The following is a 21381-nucleotide window of genomic DNA, read 5'->3' as shown; positions in this document are numbered from 1 at the left end:
GGCAATGTGGGTAATAGTGTCATCTTTTAGGGAAACATTGTTCATTGTTGCATGTTGCAAATGACAAATAATGGGACAATTCAATAAACAAGTGATGTAGTTAATATATAGAGAGAGATCTATTGCCAAGCATGTTTCCCATTTATTTAACAGGTATGTGACCTCTTTGCATTTAGCTGACTGATATAATCCCTCTGAAATATAAGAATAAGCCATAACAAGTGTTCCAAATTCTCAGCTTTGGAGACATAGATTGTGTTCAAAAACAAAGCTTTCAACTTTCAAAAACATTTTCAATTAAAAAAAAAAGTTTCAGTAGACCTTTGCATGAACTATACCCCCAATCCAATTCCTGATTGATTGGATTAAAAAAAAAGTTGAAAATTTCAGGGACCTACAGCTCATTAATATGAGTCATGTGACAGTGTGTGTTAGTGAAATGGGCAGCATATAAATTTTAGAGAGAGAGAACATCGCAGAGGGGCCAATATTTATGGGTTTCGATATACAATCCTAAAGTATCTTCTCCTACACAACCCAGTCTATTTACTTTGACATTTAAATGATTTGTCTGATGATGGAGGTTTAACAATCTGGACATTATAATACAATGAGATTGCTGTGGAATATTTGGGAAGGGGGTGAATTAAATCACTTTAATTAATTAGGACAGGCGGAAAGCTTCCATGCTTAGGCAGCAGGAAGTATTTTTTAACTATAAAGTTCTTTTGCTTATAGCATTGACTTGCTGCAGGGTAGCCTCATTTTGAGGATTGGCTGGCATTAGTACCACAGGTGAGGATCACATGGTCTACAGTACCTGGATCTCACAATGCTCTTTTTTCTCCTAATAGGTTTGATTTACACCACTTCTCAGCAGCTAGATCGTGAACACAAGGCTGAACATATTTTAGAGGTGAGTAATGATGAAGTTGCAATTAGTTTTATTTACTTGTAAGTAGTTTTTTTTAAAAAAAAAATCCTCAAAGACATTTCCTTACAAGTCAGAGCATAGATAGAGGAGAAGGAGGAAGACTCATTCCATCATTTCCAAATTGCTTAGGAAGATAATTGCTTGTTCTGCATTTTTGTGTTTCTGTACCCAGTGCCAGCTTAAGAAATATCTCATGACTTGACTTCCTAACTGAAGACTAAAGCAGAAATCTTGTGCCAAAGCCAAGCTGATGCATCCAGATGTTCTGGATGTCTGTTCCCACATGTTGCTTTTATCTAGAACATTAATGCTGGAAAATATCATATTTAAATCACCCCATCTGGAGGGCACCATTTTAAGGATGTCTTCCCTAAGCCATGAAGAATAGAACATGGTCATTAATTTCCTGCCACTTGAGAAAACATGGTATAAAAAATATTGACTTACTTAATTTAATGATCACATGGTTATTAAATGAAACCTATGAAGTGAGTAAAAATACATTTTAGATTAAGATAGTTGTTTATGTCATGTCCTAACTAAGAAAGGGCTGATTTAGACCAACTTTTATTTCAGTTTACAAATGCAGACTCCAGTAGGTTTACTTTTGTGGATTTTTACTAAATTTCTTCCTGCTACATACATCAAACTTATTAATGTGAATTCCTGTTTTCTTCTCCTTTGCTTAAACAATCCAGCAGCCATAGCTTAATGAAGAAGCCTACAATCTTTTGAGCTAGTGGGCGTAGTTGGATGTTTGAAAACATACTGTATTACGGGCACTCTCACAAAATAGCTTATGTGATGCATGCAACTGTTTGGGTTTTTTTTAAGCCATTTATTATGGAATTAAGATAAATGACTTTTTTAAACAAAATAGAGGGCTTCAACCTTCTATCATTTCTATTTTGTGAGAGCGTTAGTTGTATGTCCAGAGTGCAAAAGCATTCTTGGAAATAAAGATTATGTGGGCCATCAAACAAGTTTTCTTTGGGTACATTGGTGCTTGTGGGTTCCATGATACAGGCCGATGACTTAGTAAACTTTTCCAGCTTTGGGTTGCAAATGTGGGCTGTATTAAACACACAAACACAGCAATTGTATTTCTTTTTCTACTGGTAATCTTTCTTCTTTGCAACAATAATACTTGCCTTTTCCAACAAAAAAGTTTTAGACTTTTAAGGCACTTGTTCTTGACTGATTGCCTTCCATATCTGAGTCTATGACTCATCTATCAATCCAGTCAGTGTAGTCCAGCATGCAACAAACTGTTGAAGACTGATTTCAGTCATCTTTAGATGAATCATATTTGAAAACGAGTTTCTGGCATGCCTCTATTACAAACAGGTTCTTGCTTTCCGTTGTGTTCTGATGGGACTCCCTACTGGCTTTTTCTTGCAGGTTTCAGTTTCAGACAATGGGGATCCGGTTTTGCAATCTAGCAGTAGAGTGGTAATCCAAGTCCTCGATGTGAATGACAATCCTCCCAGCTTCTCCCAAAAGTTGTTTATGGTTCAGCTGCCAGAAAAAGCAGCCTCTGAAACTCCTATGCCAGTCTACAGGGTGATCGCTGCAGATCGCGATGAGGGACTGAATTGCCAAATCACTTACAGCTTAGAAGAAAACAGCGAGGGACTGTTCAGCATTCATCCAGTGACAGGCATAGTATTCTCCCAAAAGGCTTTTTCTGCCCAAGAATACAACATACTTACAGTGAGTATCATTAGAAGCACAAGGAGACTAAAGACAGGTGGTCGTCTTTCTGAATATGGGAATTATATGAAATAGTACTGTTCCTTGTGATTTATGACTTTTTTCCTCTTGTGGTTGAAGTTAAACTGGACTCTGGTAATATTTTTAAAAAAACCTCTTTTAATAACGATTTGACCCTAGCCCATTTTGAAACAATTCAATAAAGATAATTTTTTAACTCCCTTATAAATATAACATGCTTCTCCAACCCAGTTTAAAGGAATATTGGAAAAGGGAATTAAAATGGCATTGATGATGCATGGAGTAGTTAGGCAAAGCAAGGCCACATTGAAGAGTGGGAAAAGGTTTTTTATTAGTAGCATGTATTGTTTTTTACTACATAGTAAAATACTAATTAAACGTTTTTTCAGAATATGCCATCTGTTCAGTTAATTAAAGTTGAATTTTTGAACTAGATATTGTATTCACAATAGAATCTTTTTATTGACTATTGCAAACGAAAACAGCCTGACATGGAACTCATCCTAAACATAATAATACAGTATAAGTAGAATTAAGTTAGAGTTTAGTTCATTTATCAAGCTGAGTGCAAACTGAGAGACAGGTAGTCTTTGTTTTAACAACTACAATTTGGGTCAGCAACTATATATGGTCATTAAGTGAGACATAGTGTCATCATGATGGGCTTACAACCTGACTCCCACCACAGTTGTTAAGACATTGTGTGATTATGGCCTGAGATTTTAGTGCTGGCTTCTCCATTGACTGCTTGAATGCATAAACACCCACCAGTTGCAAAGTGCCCAAATCTCAAACGTGACTATGGGGATGTTGTAAATAAAGTTACTTTTTTTTAGCACTTAAAGTTAGTTTTTTATAACTATAAACACTTGCTAAATAGGGCAGTTGTTAAGATGGGATTACCTGTAGTAGCACAAGCAAGACTTGATGGAGCACAATAATAAAAAGAGAGGCCAATGAAATGTAAGATGTACTTATTATAATCATCCTGGAGGCACCTGTGTAGAGGAACCTTTTATCAAGGATAGAAGGGTTCTTATGTTTCTTTGTGTTAAGCAATAAATTGGTTTAAGCTGAGCATTCATATCATGGTTCAATTTTTTTTTAATTGCTTAGCGCATTGTAAGCCACCCTGAGTCTCCGGAGAAGGGCGGCATATAAATCAATTTTTTAAAAAAAAAATTAAGGAGGATTTTTTTGACCAAATTAGATACATTCGTCCTACCAATAACCATCATAATTCAATCCTTGACATGGTGGTGGATCACTGGTGGGTTGCTACCGGTTCACCCCGGATCAGGTGAACCAGTAGCAGCAGCAGCGGGACGCTCTGCCCGGATGTCTCTGCGCATGCGCAGAAGCATCGCAAGCATGCGCGCACCCATGAGCGAACTGGTAGCAACGGGATTTGAATTCCATTACTGGAATTCAAATCCAGTAATTGGTGGATGCAAATAAATCTGTGTGCCTTGATTAATTAGTTAAAAGAACATAAAAATACAGTTCATCCTGCATGTATAGGGTTGTATAAGCAGTAGACATCAATAAATATATTAATCCTGAGATGTTACGTTTGTCTAACTTGGTTTTGTATGTTCCCATCCTAAAAGTATAGAAGTTTAATTTAGGCAGGTATATGTCACAAGCATGGCAGAAGCTCATCAATATGAACATATTATCTTTCGGATCCCTAGATCTATATGAACTAGTGTTTTTCTCTCTTGGCAGGTCAAGGCTACTGATGGTGGCACCCCACAGCTTTCCTCCAGTGTGAGGCTTCACATTGACTGGATCCCAAAGCCCTTCCCCTCCTCAGAGCCATTAGCTTTTGATGAACTTCATTTCAACTTTGCAGTCATGGAAACAGATCCCGTGAACCACATGGTGGGAGTGATCAGTGTTGATGCTGGGCTCAGCCAGATCTGGTTTGATATCACAGGTAAGAACATGTGCAGTTGAGAAAGGAGCTTCACAATGTTTCTGAACTGAAAATAAATGTTATTCATATTGTCCTGGTATTTCATATCCATAGGGGCCCAAGCTATCAAAGGTTGTCCATATTGTAGGTGGCAAGAGTATTATAAACAAAGCTTCAGCACTGATATGAAGCAGCATTCAAGCTGATAAGAGTTCCATGAACAGTGTGGTGTACCTTTTGTATTATGGTACCTATCACAGCTTGCAGATGCCATTGCTTGGCAATGTTCCAATCTTAATAAAAATTCTAGTGTTTTCAAACAGGTCAAAACACATATGGTGGCTTACATGGAATATGTAATAACCATGCCTATTTCCCACAACAATAAAAATAAATCTGCCCAAGGGGCAAGGGAGGAGGAGAGAAAAACATATTTGGAAGACTTTATTGAGTTGAAGTCTCAAAACACTTGGTTGTTCCCATGCTTCTTGTTCCCCTTCTCCGTTCTTTTGGCCAACTAGTCTGAAATGCTCTTTACTTTTTCTGTAAACGGACAGAAACAAACATCTTCTTACAGCAAACTGATTTCTTATAGAAATGTATCAATCAGTGGAAATTGTTTGCTTTACGTCTTTTGGTGCATAATTTTGTTATCAGCTGAGATCTCTTTGTCACTAGGTAGTGATTAATGATTTTAAAAAATTAAGAACTCAGTACTCTAATAATGACCTGAGTTTTACCCAAAATCTATGTGATAGCCATCTATGATTATTAGTCCAGCATGTTGAGGCAGCAGCCACCCAAAATCCTTAGGCAGTAGGCAGTCTCAACACAATTAGAAGGAGCCAGGTTGGAAAAGGCTGTAATTGACCAACAATGTTCCCATTGTGGAAGGATTATTTTACTATTGTGGATGAAAATTAGAAGCTGGGCTGTATCTGATTTCAGTAAATGCCATGAGGTAATGCAGGAAATACTGAATCAAAGTGGAAAATTCATTTGTATAGTATAGGGATGGGCAATATTTTGGTAGCCATGGGCCACACTTAAGGGGAATATGGTGTTTTCTTGGCCTTTAATTGTGAAGTGGATACTTAAGGACTTATCCTATAATTTTCCTTCATCAGAATGTCTATTTTCAGCAAGTACGATCATTGGATCTTCCAGGGATATAAAATAGCATATAACATACGCAGTAGAATGGGAAAACCAGGGTTCAAATTTTTGTCTAAGAAGCTACAATAACTGGATGGTTTTATCGCTAATCACTGCCCAACTTGAGCCATGGAATTGATAACAATAGTAAAGTGAATTACTTAACTTCATTTACTAAAAATGAAGTAACTTCACTTTTGAGATAAGAATAAATAAGTAGTTTTGTAAGAAGATTTCTAGACTGAGGCTGAACTTTTAAAAACACAGTTTCAAGTAGTTCCATACTAAATAAATTAGACTGGTTTGTATTTTGTTTTTGTTTTAGAATCTGGAAATAAAATACAAATTGTAGAATTAAATACAGTCAAGGAAACAATTCTATGTACCTGGTAAAAACTAAGTCAACATTCATGGGATGACCTCTCCTCCCAACATAAAATGAATGTAAGAAACTTTATAATCAAATTGTTTCATGGAATAGAAATAGGAATTTTAAAGTATATGTATACTTAGTATATAGTATAAAGCGTTCTCTATGGCGAGGTCCCCAACTCCCAGTCCACAGATTGGCACCAGTTTGCGGTCTGTCAACCGATCCACGCAAGTGAGTGAAGCCCCATCTGCGTGCATGTGCAATCCAGGGAGTACTTGAAACCATCACCACCCCGGTCCATGGAAAAACTGTCCTCCATGGAACCTGGTCCCTGGCACTCAAAAGGTTGGAGGCCGCTGCTCTATAACATATAGAAAGTCCTATCATTGGTCTTCCACAAACCCCAGCTTTACATTACAATGTTCTGTAGTATTCATTCAGTTTACAGTATGTGTTTGCTTTAAGCTGCGTACTTTTACTAAAGGATTTGTCTCAAAGAGACAGTTTTAGCAGAGTGAATTTGCTCTTATTCCCAGAATGGGACTAGATCAGTTTTCCTCAGTTAGGACCTTCCAGGAAGATTGAGACTCCAACTTCTAGACCTCTAAGCCAGCATGACTTGGCCTTTGTGGAAGGTGCATTTCTGATACTTCTGGAGAACGAAAGGATAACGAGGGCTAGGCTATATTTTCTTTGAAAATTGGAATTTGGAACCAGAATTTCCAAATTTCCATTGCTGAGAGAAGGCAGTTGTTAAGTGAGTTGCACCTGATATTACAACCTTTAAGGGAATTGTTGCAATTGTTAAGTAAATCATGCAGTCGTTAAGCCAATCCAATTTACCCCACTGACTTTGCTTGTCAAAGTCAAAAGCCAGCTGGGAAAGTTGCAAATGACCCCGGGACACTGCAATCATCATAAATACATGCCGGTTGCCAACCGCCCAAATTTTGACCTTGTGACTGTGAAGATGCTGCAATGGTCATAAGTCACTTCTTTCAGTAATGTTGTGATTTCAGATGATTACTAAATGAATGGTTGTATGTTGAGGACTACCTGTATTTTATTTTGGTGCCCGTCAGTATCATCCTCAATGAGATGAACAGTACTTACCCATCCACATCTGCCTTTTTTATTCATCCAATTTAATGTGTGTGGCTACAGAGGGGTATGAAAGCCAACATCTCTAAAGGAATCATTTTTGTAAACTTTCTCTGAGCTTTTGCCTTCACCATAGAGGTCAGAAGGAGCAGTGAACCTTTACATAAGTAAATTGTGCGGCAAAAAGGAAATTTAGTTGATTGGGGAGAATTGGTTTGTTTGTAGCAGAATCTAATGGTTAATTGACACAAAAGCAATAGCACTTAGACTTATATGCCGCTTCATAGTGCTTTACAGCCTTCTCTAAGCGGTTTATAGAGTCAGCAAATTGTTCCCAACAATCTGGGTCCTCATTTTACCGATCTCAGAAAGATGGAAGGCTGAGTCAGCCTTGAGCTGGGGAGATTCGAACTGCTGGTTGCCGGCAGTCAGCAGAAATAGCCTGCAGTAGTACATTCTAACCACTGCACTACGACTCAATATTGTAGTTTGCATTACAGGTAGCCCTTGACTAACAACACTTTAGTTAGTGATCATTCAAAGTTTCAACAGCACTGAAAAAAGTGACTTATGACCATTTTTCACAGTTACAACTTTGGCAGCATCCCCATGTGATCAAAATTCAGATGCTTGGTAACTGATTCATACTTATGACCATGGCAGCATCCTCAGAGTCACGTGATTCTGTTATGTAACCTCCTGACAAGCAAAGTCAATGGGGAAGCCAGATTCACTTAACAATCAGGTTACTAACTTATCAGTTGCAGTGATTCGGTTAACAACTGTGTCAAGAAATGTTGTAAAATGGTGCAAATCTCACTTAACAACATAAATTTTGGGCTAAGTTGTGGTCATAAGTCAAGGACCACCTGCATTTGCTTATTCCGCTACCCCCCCTCCACAATCCAGATAAACGTATGATGTCAGTAGACCCACTTCTTTAAATTTAATCCCTTTTCAGTCAGCTCGAAAACTCAGCACAATCTGAATCTAAAACACACCACTTTTAGAGTATATTTAATATTTATATATTACAAATTTTTATATATTACAAATTTTTCAAAGCAGCAAAGAGGGAAAGAGAGCATGCCTGTTACAAATTAATTTTATCTTTGTGATAGTTTCTCAAAGCCTGAAATTGGGAATACAGAAGGGAATGTAACCATTACCTGCATGCTGTGTATGAACTGAAGAATCAATATTCTTTTACAGGATAAAATGAACTTAATGGTCTTTTGAGGGACTATTTCTTAGAGTAAGCACATTTTATTGTAGAAATATTACGTAGTGTATCAGTATAGTATATTTTATAGCACATTAGTATAGTATATTTTATTTTAAAAAATTAGCCTATATCATAGTAGCATCTGGATGCATGCCGTCCCATTCACCCTCTGATGTCAGGATGCTAGGTTGATTTTCAACTATCCCGCTACTTTTTGAATAATTATTTTCTCCTGCCTCTTGACCTTTTGACCCTAGACAAGCCTTTCATTGCATGAGTATTTCTGTATAAAAAGGTGATATGCGACGTAGTTCTGCAAAACAGAATAAAATAATTATAACCTGTAAACAGGTGTACATACAACAAAGTTTTTTTTCTAAGTGTGCCTTTGTGTCTCTGAAAGAGAGTGTTGCATGCCACATGTAGTGTGCAATATAAATTTAAATGTAAATACAAGGGCAGGGAAATAAATAATCTTTATTTCAGAAATTGGCAGAGCAACCCTTTGTTTTTTCTTCTCCATTCTGTCAGGATCACATGGGAGGGAACAAAAAGTTTCAGAATATAATCTGTTCAATATTGTATGGTTTTTACAGGAAATACAGAACTTTCTTATTATTGCTATATAGGGGACCGCAAAGCTAATTCAACACATTGACCATAATTTCCAAATGTTGTGCCTCCCTTTACCCTTTCTTCCCTTTCACTAGCCTTCTTAAGCATTTGTACAAGTTAATGTTCTTACCTGTCTGCTCAGATAGGTCAGCTGCACAACTTCATTCTCACAAATCTCACAATGCAACATCCTTTAGTCTCCCCCCCTCCACATTATTTCTTCCTATAATGAACATTTTGCTTGATGTTCACTTTCTTGAGTTTTTTCCTTTTTCCACCTTAAATCATTACTGAAAAAGCAAAAAGATTTTGCACAGGGGGCATATTTGTTTTCCCAGCATTCAAAACAATTACTTCTCTCCCCTATGCGTTATGCTTCCATGGTGGTTTGAATTATATGAGACATGCATTTGTGACTCAAATAGATAATCATTGATTATGACTGTTTTCTCTCCCCATGCCCACTGTTATTTTCTATACGGTACTTAGCACATTCCATTTGAAGTATATATGTATATTTAATTTAGAGGCTATGCACTCCCCCCTCCTTTTTTTTTTAAGGTAAGGCCATGTTCATGATCAAGAAAGACTGCTTATACCATCCTATTTCTGTTGTGGGGGGCATTTAGCAGGAGTGTCTTCTTCCCTCTCTCTCTCTTCAGGAATCCATCAACAGGGCAGCTCAGTGGTGAAATTCAATTTTTTTTACTACCGGTTCTGTGGGTTCTGGCTTGGGGGGCATGGCAGGGGAAAGATACTGCAAAATCCCATTCCCTCCGCACTCCTGGGGGAAGGATATTGCAAAATCTCCATTCCCACCCCACTCTGGAACCAGGCAGAGGTGGTATTTGCCGGTTCTCTGAACTACTCAAAATTTCCGCTACCAGTTCTCCAAACTACTCAAAATTTCTGCTACCAGTTCTCCAGAACCTGTCAGATTTCACCCCTAGGGCAGCTGATAGTAATTCTTCAGGTTGTCCTTCAGCTTTATTTTACTGCTGCAACTATGCTCTTGGATGCATAGAATTTGGGTTCTTGTCTCAGTTTGATTAAGAATGGGAAAATCAAGTGCTGCCAATGCCTGGGGTATTCAGAAATAAGTCAGAAGTTGCCTAGTTTGAATAATGAAACGTCTGCAAGAAACAACCAAGCTCAGAGAGCACCAAGAACCCATCATTGGACAGATTCTCTGCACACACACCCCTAAATGTCCACACAAACACACACACACAGAGCCTAGTATCATCCATTAAAGAATTACAAAAAAAGGAAGTGAGCAGGATGGACTGAAAAAGTCCTCCAGGAAACAGGGCAAGCCTCAACAGGGCATAAGCAAGAGAGCGGAACTGGTTTAAGCATTGCACCTTGAAGTGGAGCCAGAATATATCCTCTCTCTGCCAATTTGCCCCAATATTCCTTGCTCTCCTGTCTTTCACTTGTTGATGTCAATCTCCTCCCTTTACCTTAAGTAACACTGCATTACAAGTAGACATTACCTTCTTAAGTCAATACTGTATATAAAGTAAATAAAGATCAGTGGTGACAATAGAAACTTTCACAGAGATTCCCCACCCAACTTTAATGCCATTCTGCTTCCTCCCTCTAAATGTTTCTAATCAAACTCCATGAGTGAGCTTGTTAGAAATGCTGCCAAGAGCAGGGATTATTTTCCTCTGGTCCTCCCCAGGAGAGAAGGATGTTCAGACATCTAGCCTCCATCATAATTCTTTATTTCTAAAGTCCTCCCTCTCTTCTAAGGTGGTGATGATGCTATGAATTTTGACATTGAGAAGAGCACTGGCAGCATTGTTATTGCAAGAACTCTAGATGCAAAGGAAAGATCAAACTACAATCTCACCATAGAGGTCACAGATGGATCAAGCATCATTAAGACACAGGTCAGTGCCACAAAGTCTAATTCAAAGTCCAGTTCGGTAATATGAACAATGTTTTCATAATGGTCTGTATATAGTGTTCACTGTAACATCTGTTTTAGAAAAGTACTAGATATTCAAATGTCAGTTGAATTATTGCCTCAAGTTTTGGGTTAAACATTCTCTAAAATTATCAATTCACCCAGTTCTCCTGCTCTGGTGGATTAGAACAGGAGTGAAATCTAAAATTTGTTACTACCAGTTCTGTGGGCCTGGCTTGGGGGGGTAATGTGACTGGGTGGGCGTGGCCAATTTTTATTTTTACTTTTAAAACCATTTTTTCTACAACCTCTTCGACTAAGAGGTTGTAAAAAATGTTTTCAAAAGGCTCTGAGGATCCAAACTGAGTTCCCTGATCGGCAGAGGCTTTTTAGCCTCTGCTGATCAGGGAACTCAGCTGGGATCGTCAGAGCATTTAAAAGAAAAAAACCCTTGTTTTATTTTAAATGCTCTGACGATCCAAGCTGAGTTCCCTGATCAGGGTTTTTTACTTTTAAATGCCTTTGACGAGCCACACGATCATCAGAGGCTTTTTTTTTTTACTTTTAAAAGCATTTTTTCCGGCCGAAATTGTAGAAAAAATGTTTTTAAAAGTAAAAAAAAAGCCTCTGATGATTGTGCGGCTCAGCTGTGCATTGGGGGGGGGGATTTTTGCTAAAATCTGAACCACCCGCCTCCATTGCTACCCGATCAGGCGATCCAGTCTGAACCGGGAGCATTTCACCCCCGGATTAGAATCAGTAAACAAAATATTGTCTATAATGTGATCTCATTTGGGGAAGAAGGGTCCAAACTACTATTGGTCATTTAGTGAGCCAAATAAACAACAGAAGGATATCCTTACTCAAGAGATACTTTCCTAAATTTCTGCTTCAATAATTGATGATTGGATATCCAAAAGGATTGCAAATCTACTACAAATCCACTTCTAATTTCAGACTCTGCCAAGATCCATTGACTGTGAGGAAGGTGAAGTATAGAGCTGGTTTCTTATTTTACTTCTTTCCTCATATATGACCAATGTATGTTCCAATAAGCTGCTTCAATAGAGTCTTATGTAGCTGGAATTATAGACATGGGTTCCATCTCTGACTATTGTCATATTTCATGGCAGCTGAGGACTGAAATATATAGAAGTTTACTTGTATAGAGGAGCTCTTTTAAGCAAAGATCTAGTCTGATTATTAGTTCCTTTAAGCAATAATCTAGTCTGATCATTATTTTATTAAGGACTATGAATATAATGCCCTCCGTACGGTCACTCATGCTCTCATTATTTCTCGGTTGGATTACTGCAATGGGGCTGCCCTTGGGGTGCACCCGGAGGCTCCAACTGGTCCAGAATGCGGCTGTGCGGGTAGTTACGGGTGCTTCCCGTTACTCCCATATAACACCATTGTTGTGCGAGCTGCACTGGTTGCTGGTGGTCCTCCGGATCCGCTTCAAGGTGCTGGTGCTCACCTATAAAGCCCTTCATGGCATGGGCCCGGGGTACTTGCAGGACTACCTCCTACCGGCCTCCCACCGCCCAGTGCGCTCACATAGGACTGCCCTCCTCCGGGTCCCAGCGGCCAGACAGTGTCGGCTGGCAGCCCCCAGGATGAGGGCGTTCTCTGTGGTCGCACCGACTCTCTGGAATGGTTTACCCACTGGGCTCCAGACAGCCCCCGACCCCCGCACCTTCCGCGCCGACCTAAAGACATGGCTCTTTCAGCAAATCCCCTGATCTGCCGTGCATTTTAATTTGGGGATTTGGGGTTTTTTTAAATTCAGATTTTAACAGTTTAATTCTATTTATTGTTGGGTTGTTTTATCCTGTGAGCCGCCCCGAGTCCTTCGGGAGAAGGGCGGCATATAAATATGACAATAAAAAATAAAAATAAAATAATATATAATGTAGAAAAAAATATAAATGTATATAATGTATATATAATGTAGGGTAATCAATACTGAGAGTGCCTTAGCTCACCGTCATTTTGAATGTCTTAGAACTTTATTCTGCTACCAAGAGTCATCTTTCGATATCTTGGCTAACATAATAATTCCAATCCCAGGAACTTCTTTCTCTGCTTACTTTAACATTTATTATTGGATAGGAAGTGAACCTGCAATTGCAAAACCCATGGGCTTGGGTTTTACTGAAGAAAGGACATGCTTTTCCAAGATGGGTCCCAGGAAATGTGGTTTCTTTGAAATGCCTCTAGAATAATATCCTCTAAATTCACACTGCCCCAAGCTTGTTGCCTTTCAAGCAAATCTTGAAGACCCGGCTTTTCCCTTCCACCCTGGGATGAAATTATATTTCCATTGGTTGTTTCTTATATAATTAGGCCTTATTCTTTTTAGTTTCCATTATTTTTACTCGGGTGTAGTCATCTTATGATACATAAGGAGCGGGGAGCGGAGGCATTACCAGTTGTTTTTATCATGAATGCCTAATGCTAGTTGAGTTGGGCAACTCCATACATTTCATAAAACAAATAAGTATTCTTTAATTTGATACTTGCTTCAGGGTAAGTATATTGAGGCAGCCAAATCAGTCACTGCTCTATATTCATATTGTTTCTTCACCAGCTGCTGCTTTCTGGCATCATTTCATTCTTCCTCTTTCTACTTTACTATTACCATCTCAGTCTAGTTTGGCTAAGTTTCCATTTCATTTAACTAGCTGTAATAAACTAGATGATTTCATTTTGGGATGAAGTCCTGATATCATTACAATATATATTGTGCCATCAAATCAAACCAAGTACTAGCATTTGGCATCTTGGGATATCTGCCAGACCACCAGAATTTGAATCTTGCTCTAGGCTCATTTTATTACCTTCTTATGCAACCAGCTGCTTACAAGTACAGTAGAAGTTATTTATTTATTTATTTGATTTGATTTGATTTGATTTGATTTGATTTGATTTGATTTGATTTATATGCTGCTCTATCTCCGTAGGACTCAGGGCGGCTCACAAAAGTTAGGTTTAGCTGCAATGGTAATGTTTGACCGAGATATAATATTGTTAGCAATTTCTCATGCAGATTCTCGAACCATAAAGATGACTTACCACAAGATATATTGTGTAAACTCTCCCCTCTTCTTCTAACAATCTGGAACTGCTTTGCATTAATTCATCAACAAAAATCACAGCAGCAAATAAGTTTACATGAATTTGTAGATAAATAAGCATGAAAACTGTGAGAATAAGAAAGAGCAGGGTAAACATCTGAAAAGGTGGAAGTGTCAACATTGGGCATTTGTTTGCATAGCGCTTCCCTAAAATACACCTTTGAAGCAGTTTGTTCAAGGTAATGGATACCAAAGAAGACATTTGAAGGCTCTAAAGTGAACAATAGAAACACAACAGGGGTGGGTTCTACTTACCTTTACTACCGGTTCACAATGGGATCGCTTCTGCGCATGCGCAGATCGCTGATGACGATATCCGGGGGGGGAGGGGGCGGCCGGTTTTACTACCAGTTCTTGAAAACCGATCTCAACCGGGGGCAACCCACCACTGAAACACATGTTTTAGGAATTAATTTAACTCATGGAACAGACCATGCACACAAATTGTGTATCCAAAGCCATCTTAAAAGAATTTTAAAAGAGTTATACAGTATTTGGCCTATGAGAGATGGCCACACTTGGCCACAGCAAGATCCTTCATTCTGGAATGATGACTATTCACCTTGTTGAATCATTCAATTTGTAGTAAAAGTATCAGAATGATAAAAGGAGTAAAGAAGTAACAGAAAGGTTGCTTTCTTAAGCAGCACTTCACTTGTACCATCATAGAAAGGAGACGCTTGCATAGCCCTGTAACTGACCTTCTCTACTGCTTGCTTTTTGTCCACTTCTCATAGGCTTACATCCATGTGATTGACATTAACCAGCATCCACCACGGTTTTTGGAGTACCACTATGAGGCTCGCATTCCAGAAGACACGCCCCCTGGGACAGTATTCCTGGGCGTCAGTGCAACCGACCAGGATCATGGGAAAGGGTTGATCTACACCCTCCATAGCAGCTTAGATCCTAGAAGCCTGAAACTCTTTCAAATAGACCCAACCCGTGGCACGCTCGTGACAGTATCAGACCTTGATGCTCAATCCATGCCATTGCATACTTTGACAGTGATGGTACGTGAGGAGCAGAAAATAAATGATTTATTTATTTAATTTCTGTCCTCTTTTGTCTTACCTTATGGACTGTGGGCAGATTGCAGCAGAGTTTCTAAAGTGTGTTTGTTGCATTTAATGATTTTTTCTTAAAAGAAAGTGGATAAAATAAAAAGGAATGCATTCAGAATTATACTGCAAACTTGAATCTTATTTGTGATGTAATGTTGTTTAAACAAAGTATCTGTGGTTGATTCATTGGCTGTTCAGGTACGAGACCAGGATGTCCCTATCAAGCGAGACTTTGCCCGAATTGTCATTCATATTGAGGGCTGTAACAGCCACCCTCCACAGTTCACCAGCCTCCATTATAAAGCAGAAATTCTGGATGTGGCTCCAATCGGCACAGAAGTTGTCCAAGTCCGTGCCCTGGATCCAGATCAAGGAGTTAATGCTGAAGTCCACTATTGCTTTGAAGCAGGTAAGGCACCTATATGCACTGCCCTATGAAGATTTTTTTTATGTATGTGTTTAACTACATCAATAATATATGTCAGCTAAGCATATTGTTCTGAATCTAATATATATTCAACATTAAGTAGAATAAAAAAATTAGAGCCAACTGGTCCATGAATACTTTCTGTTGCTTCCCTTCTTCTAATCCCTAACACTCGTCTTGTGAACCAAAGGGCACATTTGCTGTTAATATTTGGGGGCTTTTTATCTTGGGCTGATGCTTCTTGACTCAAAGCATCAAATCATGTACAGACTAAGTCTCTTTGGTATCATTTCCCCTGGTTCTATGCCCCTCTCACCTTTCTGTATCTGGAAACCAAACACCAGTCACTTTCCTTTCGGTGGACAAGTTTTCCTGGACATAAATGCTCTGTGTGTGTGTGTAAGAGACAGAGAGAAATTAAAGTTATACATAAGTTGAACTTATATGACAAAGTTCAGAGTAGAAGACTTCAGGCCCCAAATAGACCATAAATTACTTGAGCTACCTGAAAGCTGAGGGTGAAAATTGAGTTCAGATGACTGGAAAGTCAATGAAATGGCAGAACTGCACTATAGGAAATAGATAGATAATATAAATAGAAAAGGGAGAAGTTCAGAAAGAAAATCAGAATTTAAACAAAAAAATCCAGATTCAAATCAGTGATGTTTGGAATACAAAATAAACGTTTTACTGTAGCAACGGGATAAAAAGAGAAGTCGAACAGCTATTAGAGTTAATGCTAAGGATTGGCTCAGTTTGAAGAGATGATCTTTCCTTTGCAAAGTATCCAGTGAATAGCTGATCTTCAGCTGCAGAAAAATCAAAGTGTTTTGCTCAATCAAAAAGGAACAGTCAGGGCAAAGGAGGAAAACTACATTTGAATTAAAGCAGGGAAATATGTGAGGAGCTTACTTTCAGAGTGACTGAAGCAGGTAAGCATTGACAGAGGGCAACGCCATTTTTTTCTGCCTTCCAGAATTGTTTGCTAGACAGTTTTGAGAACAGGGTAAGAAAGTGAACAGACCTGCTTAAAGACAATCGACTCTGATAGCATCAGTGTCTCCAAAGTCATCAGCTGGTACACTTTAATTTATTTAAGAGAGAGTTTAGGGAGTGTGGCACAATGACATCATCAAAGTGCTAGAGCCAGAATATTCAGCTTGCATTGTTGTTTTTGCTTTCAGAGGAAATGGGTACATTCATACAGGAAAAATGTAATATACCTGTTTTCCATGTCTTTAGTTTTAAAAAGACCAAATTGACAACAACAACAACAACAACAAAAACCAAGGCAACGCAAGACTTTTTAATCTACTTTTTTAAAAAATCTACTTCTTCCCAGGGACTTAAAAAAGAGGTACATTTAAGTATAACAAACTAGTGTGATGGAAAACAATAAACGTAGAATTCAATTATGCTTTTTCATTTAAGATTTGTTTGTTTGTTTTCAGGGAATAGCGGAGACTTTTTCATCATCAACAAGTTATCTGGAATTATTACAGTTTCTCAGAAGTTAGATCAATCCAAGCAAGAAAGATTTACTCTCACAGTAAAAGCAGAAGATCAAGGATTTCCCCAGCTGAAAGATTCAACGACTGTGAACATTTATATTAAACCTTCTGATGCTACTCCCCCACAGTTTACAGAAGAAGAATATATTGTAGAGATCAGTGAATCTGCAATCATTGGCTCTCCAGTAATCCTTGTTTCAGCTATAAGCTCTTCATTTGTTACTTACGAAATAAAAGCTGGAGATAAAGACAGCTTCTTTTCTATCAATTATCAATCTGGACTTATCTCTACCCAGAAGAGCTTAGATTTTGAACAGACTTCATCTTACCAGCTGAAAATTCGAGGCACCAACATGGCAGGATCATTTATGGATGTTCCAGTGTTTGTTTATCTCATGGACCAAAATGACAACCTTCCTATCTTTGATAAGCCTTCTTTTATTGGTTGGATCGATGAGAATGTTCCATTTGGTAGCATAGTTATGGATGAAAACAATGTACCGCTAGTGATAAATGCAACAGATGCTGACCAAGATTCTAATGCTTTGTTGATTTATGAAATTTTGGAGACTGAAGCCATGACTTTTTTCAAAATAGACCCAAATATGGGCACTCTTACTACATGTGCTGATATAGATTATGAACGTAATACAGTTTTTCACTTTGGTGTCCATGTACATGATAGTGGCAACCCCATTTTATTTGCCTCCAAACCTGTTCAGGTCACCATTTATATCAGAAATATAAACGACTGTCCTCCAGTATTCAGCAAAAGTTTTTATGACCTTTCTGTGATACTTCCTATTCATGATGGTATGGAACTTTTAAAAGTTAATGCAGAAGATGCAGACTCTCAAGTAATCTACAATATAGCCGAAGGGAATCCTACAAATACTTTCTTCATCTACAAAACAACCGGTGTTATCTCTGTGCTTAATCATACTAATGTAGGAAACTATCATGAACTTACAATTAGAGCTGGAGATGGTTTATACGTGGTCAGTACATTGGTCAAACTACATTTTACTGAGCCACAGGACAGCATTTTAAAATTTGATCAAGATTTATATTTAGCTACAGTAAAGGAAAATTCCACAGAAGTTCAAATGATTATTGTTATTGGTGTTATTGGGAATCAACTGAATGAACCCCTTTTTTACTCTATCTTGAATGGCACAGAATGGTTCAGAATGATCCCATCTTCAGGAGTGCTACAGACCAAGAACGTGAAGTTTGATCGTGAAATTCAAGATGTGTATGAAATAGCAGTGGAAGTAAAAGATATTAGAAATCCACCGGGGGTATCTCAAGCAATTGTAAGAATAATAGTGGATGATATTAATGATAATCCACCCCAGTTTGAAAACCTACCTTATTATATAGCAATACAAGCTAGCACTGAGCCAGGTGATATTATCTTTAAAGTTTCTGCAACAGATCAGGACCTGGGAAATAACAGAGTCATTTTTTATTCCTTTGGAGAAGACTACCAACATTTCTGGATTGACCCCTATTCAGGAGACATCTCACTCAAACAACCACTTGATTTGCAGACTTTAAATAAATACACACTGACTGTTATTGCCCAAGACGCCGGTGAGCCTCCGCTGTATGCTGAGGAAGAGATTACCATAATGGTGAAGAACAAATCAAGCCCTCTGTTCCAAAGTCTCTTCTATGCTGCAAAGGTGCCTGAAAACAGTCCACCGTACACAAACATTCTCCACCTCCAGGCACGAAGTCCTGAAGGCTTACGCTTGATATATAACATTGTGGAAAAAGACATTCTCAGACTGTTCCATATTGATTTCAAGACTGGCATGCTTATGACCACAAGCCAACTGGATTATGAATCTGATACAAAACATACATTTACTGTCAGAGCTACAGAAACAGCAGCGGGTTCCTACTCAGAAGCAATTGTGGAAGTTCACGTTGAGGATGTTAACGATAATTTTCCTTTATTTTCACAGACTGTTTATACTGTGTCTGTCTCAGAAGATGTGCCAGCTCAGACCCCTGTAATTCAGCTCTTGGTTAGTGACCAAGATTCAGGGTTGAACAAACTCGTTACACATCAGATTTTAGAGGATCGCTCAGATGCCTCAAAGTTCTTTAGCATTGATGGCAGCACTGGTGAAATATCAACAACTCGGGGTCTAGATTATGAAATGAATCGCGAATTTCATATTAAAGTGAGAGCCACAGACCATGGGCTGCCTCCACTCAGCAGTGATGTTCTTGTGATAGTCAACATGCTGGATATCAATGACAACCCACCGAAATTCAGTCAACTTCAGTATCAGGCTAATGTGAGTAAAATGGTCAGCTGTGATCAGGTTGTCGTAAAGGTACAGGCTTTTGATCCTGACAGCAGAGATACTCCTAGACTGGAATATATGATACTTTCGGGAAATGAGAAAAGGCATTTCACAATTGACAGCACTTCTGGTATCATTTCTACGCTAAACCACTGCAAAAAAAATCTGGAATCTTTTTACAGTCTAAGGGTTTCTGCTTCAGATGGAGTTTTTAAGACCACTGTGCCAGTATACATCAACACAACTAACGTAAACAAATATAGCCCGGCATTTCAGCAAGATGTTTATGAAGCCGTATTAGCTGAAAATGCAAAAGTAGGAACTAAAGTGATTGAGCTGTCAGCTATTGACCCAGATGATGGTGCTTATGGCACCATAAATTATATAATCATAAACAAGCTTGGTCAGGAGAAGTTTCTAATAGACGACAAGGGGCGCATTGAAACATTGCAGAAACTGGACAGAGAAAATTCTACAGAAAGAGTTGTTGATATTAAAATCATGGCCAAGGATGGGGGAGGAAAGGTGGCATTTTGCACTGTCAAAATAATACTTACAGATGAAAATGACAATCCACCTCAGTTCAAAGCTTCTGAATACCTCTTGTCTATCCAGTCCAATATGAGAAAGGGATCTTCAGTCATTCAAGTTTTAGCTTATGACGCCGATGAAGGAGTAAATGCTGATGTCACCTACTCTGTTGATACAGTGGAGGAAGTCATTGCAGAAGATGTGATTGAGATTAACACTGTCACAGGTGTTGTCATAGTCAAGGAGAGTCTCAAGGGATTAGAAAACAGAACAGTGAAATTTAGAGTCAAAGCTGAAGATGCCAAGCCTCCCCACTGGCATTCAGTTGTCCCAGTGAAGCTTCAAGTTGTTCCAAGGGAAGTGTCTTTGCCAAGGTTTTCTGAGCCACTATATACCTTCTCAGCATCTGAAGATCTCCCAGAAGGTTCAGAAATAGGATTAGTTCGAGCTATAGGAAAAGAACCCATCATCTACAGTCTGGTAGAAGGAACCTCTGCTGAAAGTAATGAGGAAGAGATATTCACTTTGGATAAGCAAACAGGGGCCTTGACTGTTCAGAAGGCAATGGACTATGAAAAGATGAAATGGTACCAAGTAGATGTCTTGGCTCATTCTTCATATAAGAATACCAAGTTGGTCTCTTTAGTATCCATAAACATCCACATAAAAGATGTCAATGATAACAAACCTATTTTTGAAGCAGATCCTTACAGAGCTTTCGTTATGGAGAACATGCCAGCAGGGACTCCTGTGATTCAGATAACTGCTAATGACCAGGATACTGGAAGTGATGGGCAAGTGACCTATAGCCTGGGATCAGAATTAAGCTACATCAGAGAATTCTTCACCATTGATAGTGAAAATGGCTGGATTATGACCCTTAAAGAACTAGACTGTGAAGTTCAGAAAAGCTACAAATTTTTTGTTGTGGCTTCAGATCATGGAAAGAAGATCCAACTTTCTTCTCAAACTCTAGTAGAAGTCACTGTCACTGATGAAAATGATAATGCTCCAGAGTTCTCCAAAAAAATTTACAAAGGATCTGTTGTTGAGAATGCTGAGCCTGGGCAGATGATTACCATTCTTAATAGTATTGACAGAGATATTTCAGAAGAAAATAGACAGGTCGTGTGTTACATCACTGGTAAGTATCTATATTTTTTTAAGATTTGGTAAAAAGGGGAGAGGGTGCTTTGGATAAATTTACTTAACTTTGAAAAGCACCCTTTTCTATAAATTAATCTTGCTGATATCTCTGCAATTGCAAACGTAAGATGATTTTCATTATTAACAAGGGCCATTTGATGCATCATACGTCTTATAGGGAGATATTTTGAGACTAATTGTGTAGAGAAATAGCTACATGTCAATATTCCTAGAAAGAGTACTTTCTATTGGGTCTTATTACATAGAGATC

General features: G+C 38.5%; 1 protein-coding gene across 1 annotated transcript in view; it reads left to right on the top strand.

The window, feature by feature from the left end:
* The window catches only part of FAT2 (FAT atypical cadherin 2), a 90408-nt gene that overhangs the window by 35962 nt on the left and 33065 nt on the right, over positions 1 to 21381 (top strand). Inside the window, exons 4-10 of the mRNA XM_034402080.3 lie at positions 855 to 916; positions 2336 to 2647; positions 4397 to 4607; positions 10814 to 10953; positions 14848 to 15123; positions 15373 to 15583; positions 17053 to 21108. Of these exons, the coding sequence (XP_034257971.2) occupies positions 855 to 916; positions 2336 to 2647; positions 4397 to 4607; positions 10814 to 10953; positions 14848 to 15123; positions 15373 to 15583; positions 17053 to 21108 (5268 nt within the window). The remainder of the gene's footprint in view (positions 1 to 854; positions 917 to 2335; positions 2648 to 4396; positions 4608 to 10813; positions 10954 to 14847; positions 15124 to 15372; positions 15584 to 17052; positions 21109 to 21381) is intronic.

This window comes from Pantherophis guttatus, chromosome 2 (genome assembly GCF_059756535.1).
Source record: "Pantherophis guttatus breed Tessera chromosome 2, ASM5975653v1, whole genome shotgun sequence".
Lineage (NCBI taxonomy): Eukaryota > Metazoa > Chordata > Lepidosauria > Squamata > Colubridae > Pantherophis > Pantherophis guttatus.
This window is presented reverse-complemented; position numbering and strand designations above follow the sequence as displayed.